Source organism: Zasmidium cellare (assembly GCF_010093935.1).
Source record: "Zasmidium cellare ATCC 36951 unplaced genomic scaffold M409scaffold_111, whole genome shotgun sequence".
Taxonomy (NCBI): Eukaryota; Fungi; Ascomycota; class Dothideomycetes; order Mycosphaerellales; family Mycosphaerellaceae; genus Zasmidium; species Zasmidium cellare.
The window spans coordinates 1-8,934 of record NW_022987055.1 but is presented as its reverse complement, the minus strand read 5'-3'; the positions used below and the strand labels follow the sequence as shown (position 1 = coordinate 8,934).

The window sequence follows — 8,934 nt, the reverse complement described above, 5'->3', positions numbered from 1 at the left end:
TGTTGGCGAGGCCGGTATTGTTGGCGAGGCCGGAGCTGTTGGAGATGGTAGAGTTGTTGGCGAGGCCGGAGATGCTGGAGGCGATTCTTCGACTCCGACTCGTGTGGAAGGTATCGCAAAAGAATCCAATTTTCTTTTCTCGGGCGAGCAGGGCGAGTAGGTTGAGATTGTCATATTGAATATTTCGAGGTAGCAGAAGAGCGATCGGCGGAGGAAGCGTTATATATTTTACTCTAGCTGTAGGCGCTGGTTTGGCACCCAGCTGGAACGCTGTCGGCTGCTCGTGCTTTTAATGTTTCACCTCATGCAAGCACTGGCGCTAACGTGCAGTCTAGCGAAAGACCAAGCGACACACCGAATGCCTATTTTGGAGATCCATTCCATTCCCGCAACCGCAACGATGCGAAATTGCAAGGACAACAATAGCGTTGTGCTCATACTATTTATGGTGATTCTTTGTCGAATGTTTCGCCATCTCGCGTAATCTGTACGGAGGAAGAGCAGTCGGTCGACGCCCACGTCTTAGGCGATCAGTCTTCCAGCTTCGTGGTGAGTCGATTTCGATCGTCGACGGTCATACGACACAGATTGAGAGCAGTAGCGCAGTACTGTATTCATTTTTGTACTCTGTTTGAAAACCGACCAGATCACTTCAGCAAGGCACGGATGATCAGCGCGGGGATGACGTCAATCTGGTGCGCCCCGCTGCGAGAAAGTTTGCCACGTGTGCGAACTCATCGCCGTGCACATTTCGACTGAGTTGAAAGTCGCGCGAGAAAGCACCGCCAGCAGACCAACCGACCTGAAATAACCGACCTGAAGTACCACCACCCGAAATATTGCGCGCCTCCAGTTCGGGAAGTGTGGCATCATGGCCACTTCTACGTGGAGTTTCGACGATATCCCCATGTGCAAACCCTCGGACAAGGCGCTACTTGAGCTGAAGGAGCATCCCGAAAACAAGACGGCTTTGGAAAATAAACAAGTACCTTTCGTGGAGCTATCCTTCACTGAGACCTTGCGGGAAGAATTGGATCAATGTCGAAAGGTGACTGACGCTCTAAGATGGCTCCGACGTATATCTGCTGACATATTTGACAGGACTTCGAAAAAACGAACCCCCTATATACGATCCGGTGGGAGTACGTGGCCATGCTCAATCGCCACGCTGATAAGGTCGCCCTTGGGCAGTCAAACCGCGGAACGTTGGACTGTGGGAACGGGAAATCGGACTTAGCCGACAAGGCGAAGGAAAGAGGCTTGTACATTGGTTTTCACGTGCTTGTACGGTCGGAGAAATAGACGTCCCATTCATTAGCCAACTCGCTAGTATTCATGACCATGCCAGAATACATCACGCTCGCCCATGCACCCGCGTAGTCCGTCTCAGCTGGTGAAGAGCCCGATGTATCCTCCGCATTCGCCCGATCCCGTATGTCGTTCGGCGCGGGCTCGTCTTGGCCCGGGGACGGTGAGACTCGAACTGAATCTACCCTTCTGTCTGCCTCCGACGGCGTTTCTTTGTCTGCCTCCGACGGCGTGGGAACTTCTGCACGACCCCCAGTCTTGGTCTTATCGAGTATGCGTCGCAGAGGCCCGTTGTGAGGGAACTCCGTCAAGGCCGTCTCCAGTGCTCGTCTCGCTGTGTCTTCTAGCAGAATGGCGTGGCGGCTGAAGCCTTTAACCCCCTTCAGACAAGTACCCAAGGCAGAACAGGCTCTAGCCCGGACACGATTGCCAAGATCCGTCTCTGGGGGCACTACAAGGATTGAACCGATCCCGCAGACGTCCATAATCTTCAGATAACATTTGCCGGTTTCTCGTGCCCGTAGCATGGCCCCCTTTTCCAGCTTGTGTTCCTCGCAAAACTCACCCAAGTGGCGCCGAAAGTCCAATTTGCCTGCTGCTTCGGCGTCGAACGCGCTCGCAACGATGACCTGGAAGATCCTGTGCTTGTAACACGCCTTGTTCGTCGACCTCTGTAATGCACGGCAAGCGGCTGCTAGAGGGTTGCGTGACTCGCATCGCTCGATAGGGTCCTTGACCACTTCCCAGAGGTCGGCGTAATCATCTGGCTGGTACCAATGAGCATCTCGAACCCGATTGACCAGTGCCACAAATCTAGAACGCGGGTTGCTTGAGAATGATTCGAGTCTTTCAGTACACGGCCTCCGTGCACGAGTGCTGCGTGCCCTCGACGCAGATTGAGTCCTCTTGCGTTTTCGGACGAAACCTGCGAAACGGTGCACTTCCGTTTGGAGTTTCTGGTGATTTCATCAATTAGCCTCTAGACACATGTGCTGCTCCGTATCTTGCCTTGTTATTCAAGTCTTCGTCAGAGACGCGACTCAAACGGTCGATGACCCGCTTCAATTCATCAGTAAGGTTGTCAATTTCCATGTTTGTGGAGAAGGCACAGAAGAGAGGCGAGCTCTCGCCGGAGATGACAAGACCCCCGCCCCCCACGTTTCGTTGCTCACTTGAGCATTCAAACGTGGGATGCAGTTCCGCGTGGCTGGTCCCCGCTCGTGATGCAAGGGGAAGCGGAAGGCTTGGTTCGTGGAACCGCTAGGACCTCGCCCGTATGCGCGCGCTAAATCGATTGGATATCCACGACGGTTGAATCTGGTTTGGTGCGGTCGTGAATCACACGTGCATGCGAGCCGGCAAACTTAAAGCTGACCTCACAGCAAACATGATTGAAGTGAAGGAACGGGGTCCATGTCTGCCATCTCTCATCCCAGGACCATGCCGTTCGCATCGGTCCCAATACAACGCTAGCCATGCGTGGTGTTCGAATCAGTCTCGGCTGGGGATCTAGCTTGGGGTATTTCGAGGTGCCGATCGCTCGTGAACCAGTCCATGTCTCAAGGGGTTGGTCCTTCTCACTCCATCCTTCATCGTCCAACGAGAATGTTCGAGCTCGGGCCACACGTTCACCGGTCGGCCAACTACCACTCATGGTTCATGTGCATGCGGCGAATTTGCGGTGTGACGCTGTCATTGTGCGCCTACCCGAGCCTCCTCCCCAACTTACAAACTTCTATAGATAAAGCGTTGTGCTCATTGAAATTCAATTGCTGCTGCCTTCTATCCTCCTTTATCATCATCACTCACTCTCGAGGGACCTTGTGCCTGTCATGGAGACCCTAAAATCGCTTCCAGGATACTCGGACAATGGCCAATCAATATCTACTACGTCCGGGACACCGAGCCAGACCATGGGGGAACCAGACGAAAGATACCAGGTGTTGGCAACTTTGAACCGTGATACGTTGAGAAAGGTCCTTCCCAAATGGAACAAGGACACGTGTGTCGGAATCGGTTCCATGACCAAAGAGGGTGAGCAACAGTTGGCCACAACATCGAAGCCGCTCTGATCATAGTTTAGGCCTTACGGAACTGGGCGAGCGTATCATCAACCAACATCGTTCACTGGATGGTGTTAATAAGCTACAAAAGTCGACGCTTGTTTTGGAAGGCAAGATGCCGGATAAGGAGTGGAAGAAGCTTTCGAAAGTGTATTCGACTCTAGCGTCCTCGCTTGGATCGCCTGGTCCGCAGAATGATCTCGTTCGTTCAACAGCGCTTCAGACTCCAGTCGACCCAACCGGCCCTCTGTCAAGATCACGTAAAAAGCCAGCGTGCGAAAACTGTCGAGCGATCCGAAGCAAATGCACATGGGAGGGAGACGGCGGCTGTGTACGTTGCAAGAAGGGACGAAAGCTATGTCGTCCCGGGTATGATCGCCGTCGCGCAGACAGGTCCTCAAAGACGGCAAAACACTCCGCGCTACCTCCGACGATGCAAATTCACCACACGGATGAAAACTTGGTCGGTGGCAAACCAGAGCGAACCCAGGATGTTTCGTCCGCCAGGACGTCCGTGGCTCGTGCGACTCAGACAGACAATCACTACCATCTTCAACCTGCCCTTGGTACACCCCATCGCTCGACTGAACCCTCGATTATCGGTGCATCCGAAAGCCTCGACAAGCCAAGTGAGGACCGTCTATCCATGTTGCACTCTGGGCCACCCCGAACGGCGGTCACCGGATATGCGAGAACCTTGCGCCCTTTGTATGATGCCAACATCAACCCGCAACAAGCATACGGCGGGTCGCTGAGGCCGGGAGACTTTAATGAGACGATGTATGAGACGAACGCCTTACCAGAACTCGGGCAGCCCATGATGCCATCCACCCCAGCATTCCACCCTGTACATTTCAACTGGGAGGATCCATGCGGGCTTCTCCTGGCTGATATCGCACAAGGCTGCTGGCGTGGTCTGCTACCAGCCGAGAATGCGGACACTACGCAGTACAGTGCATACGGCTCAGGCAATGATACGATGGATCATACTATGGACGTCAATGCGTGGGAACAACGCTTGTATAACCCGACGCTGGCGAACGAGAACGAAGGCATGACATACGCATATCAAGCGGACACGAAGCATCCACGCGAGGAGTGGCTTCCGGAGCAGCCGCTTCATCTGACCACGGGAAATCACTGACTTACTGCAGGGTGGTAGTGTATATGCCTGCACAGAAGGGCCACCAACGGGGTACGAGGGATGGCGTCGTGACATCGTTTTTCGGCCAAGTTCTTAGAGATCATTATACATCGACATGTGCAATAACAAACCGTTCTTTCAGTCCATGTCTATTGTTACCGGAGGAGATGATACTGAGCTCACGTACAGACAGTTAACTGGAGCACGACGGCTTCATTCTAGCATATCAATCACCCCCAAAGCGACCCAAGCTGTCGCGGGAGATGACAAAAGAACCCCCCACGATTCGTTGCTCACTTGAGCATCCAAACGTGGGATGTCGCTTCACGTAGCCTACAAGATGGCGTGTGTGGAAGTCTCGATTGGTTATTGAATGAAGATCTACCCCATTTGAGACGGACAACACGTCTGCGCCATATATCGCTAGAGTGACGGACATCCCATCCGTTCCCCCCGTCTCTAGTGGCATCCACGAACCCCACGTGCATACGAGCCGATGAACTCAATACCAACCTCACCATCCAACATATAACATGCATGTGGAATACAAAATGCTGCAGAGCCCGCTCCGTGTTCGCCATTCCTTTCCCTTCTCAAGCACAATGTCATTGGTATCGATGCTCATCGCTGCGTCATTGGATGCGGCAGGATCTCTCGTCATGGTCATTACGATGTTCGACATCCTGAACCATTACCGGAGCACTCACGGATTGGAAAGATTCCTCTGGGTGTCGCTCAGCACACAGGTATAGTCAGACTGCAGCGGCCGTACGACATTCCATGCTGACAAACTCAGATCGCAGGATTGCTCGCCTTGGGTGTTGGAACAGCATCGCAGTTCGCCCCGTCCAGTCTACTGGATCAGGTCGGCCAAACTAGCTGTACTATCGTCGTCGCCTTGGCTCCGGTGAGCCGTGCAGCACGATGGGAGCACGTCTTTACCAGCATGCCGATAATACCTAGCCCAAGGTCACTTGCTAAGATGTTGTACTGCATAATGTTTCGTTTCCCGACGATCGCGGCAGTTGTGGTTTTCATCGGAACCCCGGTCTGTTGTGCAGCAATACTGGAGCTTCCGGTATGAAAATACGCCTCTTCCGACAATGAGGCCAATACTGACCCCAGAAGAACGACCCCCGATGGGCCCTGGCTACACTACTTCTGTTGATAATGGACTTCACTGGGGTGGCTTGCAGTCTCATGTTCACGAAGTCCATGCAGGACCCAGACCACCAGCCAGACGAGCGAATCAGCGTACACGGCGAGCCACGTAACAGATGGAACCGTCGCCGAGTGACCCTGGCGGCGGTAGGATGGTGGTATGTCATCGTCTTGCGCACCTTCGATCGATGACTGACGATCGCAGTGTTCGCACGGCCGTCACAACGGCATGGGTAATTCTGCTCTGGCGCCAGCCACAATCATGGCTTCGGAGGGACGTGCAGACGGTATGCCTTACAGTGGGGGCTTCACCGTGGACATTGAAGGATTTCGGACGAATGGGCAAATGCATGCGGCGAAATAGTCGTCCAACCGGGGGCCATGGAAAAGGCAGCGCCGCTCCGAGCGGAACATTGGAGCAGGGTTGCGATGCTTCTGCCGAAGGTAACAATCCCTCTCGCATCGTACAGGAGGCGCCTAGCAAGTGTTGAACGAGTGTATAACCGACAGTAAAGTTGATGTTTGACCGTTCGGAGTTCGCAACGGAAAGCCTCTTTCCACGCTTCTAGATGTCTCCCGATCTGGATGATCAGCTGCTGTAGATTCCGCGCTAAGCGTGACTCCACTTGTTTGCGGCTGTGATACAAAACTGACGGCGACACGCCTGTCATAGTGGGACGCTATTTGAGCAGCGGCCTTAGCGCCGCCACCGGAGCCTGGCGAGACGTGGATGTCATGGCGTTCGATCGGCTTTACGAAGAGAGAACGGATCGCCCTCCCAAACCAGAAGTACGGACTTGATCCATCCGTTCCGTTCGCCGCGGCGTGATCATCGGGACGGAGTGCAGATCATGCATGGCTTGATCCAATGCACACGGCGATGCATGTAAATGCGCGGCGTGAGATATCAGTCAGCCACACGGCGTTCAAGGCTTCGTCTCAAGCGTTGATGGGACTCAGCCGCCATCGACGGATATCTACTTCTCATTCCTCGTTGCTCCCCTGCGATCACATCGGCCGTCGGTCTTCGCTGGCCGCGACAGCTTTCGTCTTCCCATCCACCCGGGTATCCAACGGTGCAGCAAGGCCAGCATCTTTCCCGCCATCCGACGTTGTCGTGCAGCGCTGCCAACATCCCCCCGACATTGGCCCAGCTCGCGCTATCGTATGCCACCGCAGTGACTGTGGGCACGCACGAACTGGTCGCCTGATGCGCTCTCTCGCGCGGTCGTGCCTCCAAGCCGTGGCCCTTTCGTGTGCAACCAACTGCCCGCCACCATGTCTCACGGCAAGATGACGTCGTACAGCATGGTGGTGTTGGGCGATGGTGGCGTGGGCAAGACGGCGTTGACGCTCCAGGTATGGTGAACTGTAGCCCAGTCCACAGAGGGCGTTGCAGCTGACAAGCGCCTCACAGTTGGTCCTCAAGCACTTCGTCGAGACCTACGACCCCACGATTGAAGAGTCATATAAGACGCAAGTCGATATCGATGGCACCTCGTGCATGCTCGACGTACTCGACACAACCGGACAGAAAGTTTCCGCGACACTGTGGGATGGGTGGATAGGACCCCGCGAGGGCTACATACTCGTTTAGAGCATATGTTCACGCTCGTCGTTCATACGAATACCAGAATTTCACCGCCAGATACAGAGAGTGAAGGCTGACGCGGCGGCATCGCCCACTCCCATTCCAATCGTACTGGTGGGCAACAAGTGCGATAGAGTGATCGAAAGACAAGTTTCCACACAAGAAGGCGAGGCGCTCGCAAAGTCGCTGAATTGTGGATTTGTGGAGGCATCCGCCAGGACCGGCGTCAACGTCGACTGCGCTTTCCACGACGTGGTGCGCGAGTTGCAGCAACAGCGATTGGATGCCCCCTTATCCTCCAGCGAAAAGACATCGAAGTTCGACACTACGCCTCCCACGAAGGGCAATGAGCTGCCCTCTGACCGAGAAGAGAAGAGTCGATACGATCCATTGGGCAAACGGAGAGAGCGAGCAGGCCCGTGCAACTGCGTCATCTTGTAGATTCGATCAACATCGCTTTGCACGGTAGAAACTACCGACCGACCCGCGGAATGCAATTCGGTCTCATCTACGCTGTTAACCCTAAACCACTAAACCCTCGTAACCCCGTGCAGACTCTTGTCTTCATTAAACGTCCGTCACAACAAGTCCGGGCAGTGTCATTGATAGTGAAATAAACTTCCCCACCAGCACCGTAGTACTCCAACAAGGGGCCACTGCAGAAGGTGTCATGTAAACACCCGCGCTACAAAACAAATAGACCCGCGTGCATTCACAGTCGCTTGTGTCAGCAGTTTCACGGTTTCGGAAGCGTCTTTTCGGATACCACATGTAGCAAATTGCCCTCGTTTGGCCTACGTTCCCGGCAATCGACGTTTACCATGCAGCTTCGAAAGGGGCTAATGCGACCGACGGAAATATATAAACGCAGCGGTACGTGACAGTCTACCACGTTCCCCACCACCTCTACAAACACACATTGACATGGAGAAAGCGGAACAATGGCACACCGACCGTCTAGGATATGCTTGCGCGACACTACAAACTGCCACCTACAACCTTGGTCTTAGTGCTATATCCGAGTACTGCAATGACAAACAGCGCTACTGTCCACAGGTTGTTGCAACGCTGTATTCTCAAGGATGGGTTTCACTCTTTGGCAAGGGTGGCGACATCGCCAAAAAGCTAGACAGCGCATGCAACGAACATACACAGAAATTATTACACTATCAACTTGAGGATGTCACATTCATCTGGAGGGATCCCTCTCAGAAGCAGATGTTCATGCGGCTTAAAGCCAAGTTAGGGGAAAAGGTTCGTCCATCACATAAAACCAGCGAGGCGTAACGCTCATCAGCTCGCAGGGATTGATGCCTTACCGAATGATTGTCGATGAATACGTGAAGCTAGTCATACCCTTGGAGATGGTGGATTATTTCGACAAGGACGCCGAGTTTGCCCGTTTTCTAGACGTCGAGCACAACAAATACGTCACCGAAAAGGCGTGAGACCACTTGAGCGAGGGGAGAATGATTTTGACAGATGTCGAGATGATGTTGGGTGATGCTTCTGCTCGCCGAGATTTGCAACGGGAAGACTTTTCGTTCAATCATTGCTTGATAAAGAATTATTAGTCTTATCCGTCGTTGTCTTTAACATGAGTATTCAATTTCTGTGGTGCTGGAGGTACTGGTGGGCTGAGTACTTGGTGGTGGTTCTGGTGGTGG

General features: G+C 53.6%; 5 protein-coding genes across 5 annotated transcripts; 4 read left to right on the top strand and 1 right to left on the bottom strand.

Annotated features, from left to right (window-relative positions):
• Positions 1-1,274: 1,274 nt before the first annotated feature.
• Positions 1,275-2,962, bottom strand: M409DRAFT_61752 (uncharacterized protein; the record flags this gene model as incomplete). The annotated part of the gene is made up of 2 exons (XM_033814868.1): positions 1,275-2,264; positions 2,684-2,962. 2 exons carry the CDS (start codon positions 2,960-2,962, stop codon positions 1,275-1,277), a joined length of 1,269 nt encoding a protein of 422 aa, XP_033659225.1.
• A 178-nt stretch (positions 2,963-3,140) lies between these two features.
• M409DRAFT_61751 (uncharacterized protein) lies at positions 3,141-4,515 on the top strand (the record flags this gene model as incomplete). Its single annotated transcript, XM_033814867.1, has 2 exons — positions 3,141-3,342; positions 3,392-4,515. The coding sequence occupies 2 exons, from the start codon at positions 3,141-3,143 to the stop codon at positions 4,513-4,515; spliced, it is 1,326 nt and encodes a 441-aa protein (XP_033659224.1).
• Positions 4,516-5,117: 602 nt separating this feature from the next.
• Positions 5,118-6,040, top strand: M409DRAFT_31136 (uncharacterized protein; the record flags this gene model as incomplete). The annotated part of the gene is made up of 4 exons (XM_033810204.1): positions 5,118-5,261; positions 5,312-5,593; positions 5,644-5,823; positions 5,882-6,040. 4 exons carry the CDS (start codon positions 5,118-5,120, stop codon positions 6,038-6,040), a joined length of 765 nt encoding a protein of 254 aa, XP_033659223.1.
• A 914-nt stretch (positions 6,041-6,954) lies between these two features.
• Positions 6,955-7,708, top strand: M409DRAFT_71692 (uncharacterized protein; the record flags this gene model as incomplete). The annotated part of the gene is made up of 3 exons (XM_033819285.1): positions 6,955-7,035; positions 7,094-7,236; positions 7,276-7,708. 3 exons carry the CDS (start codon positions 6,955-6,957, stop codon positions 7,706-7,708), a joined length of 657 nt encoding a protein of 218 aa, XP_033659222.1.
• Positions 7,709-8,191: 483 nt separating this feature from the next.
• On the top strand, positions 8,192-8,715 carry M409DRAFT_31134 (uncharacterized protein; the record flags this gene model as incomplete). Its single annotated transcript, XM_033810203.1, has 2 exons — positions 8,192-8,521; positions 8,572-8,715. 2 exons carry the CDS (start codon positions 8,192-8,194, stop codon positions 8,713-8,715), a joined length of 474 nt encoding a protein of 157 aa, XP_033659221.1.
• Positions 8,716-8,934: the final 219 nt, after the last annotated feature.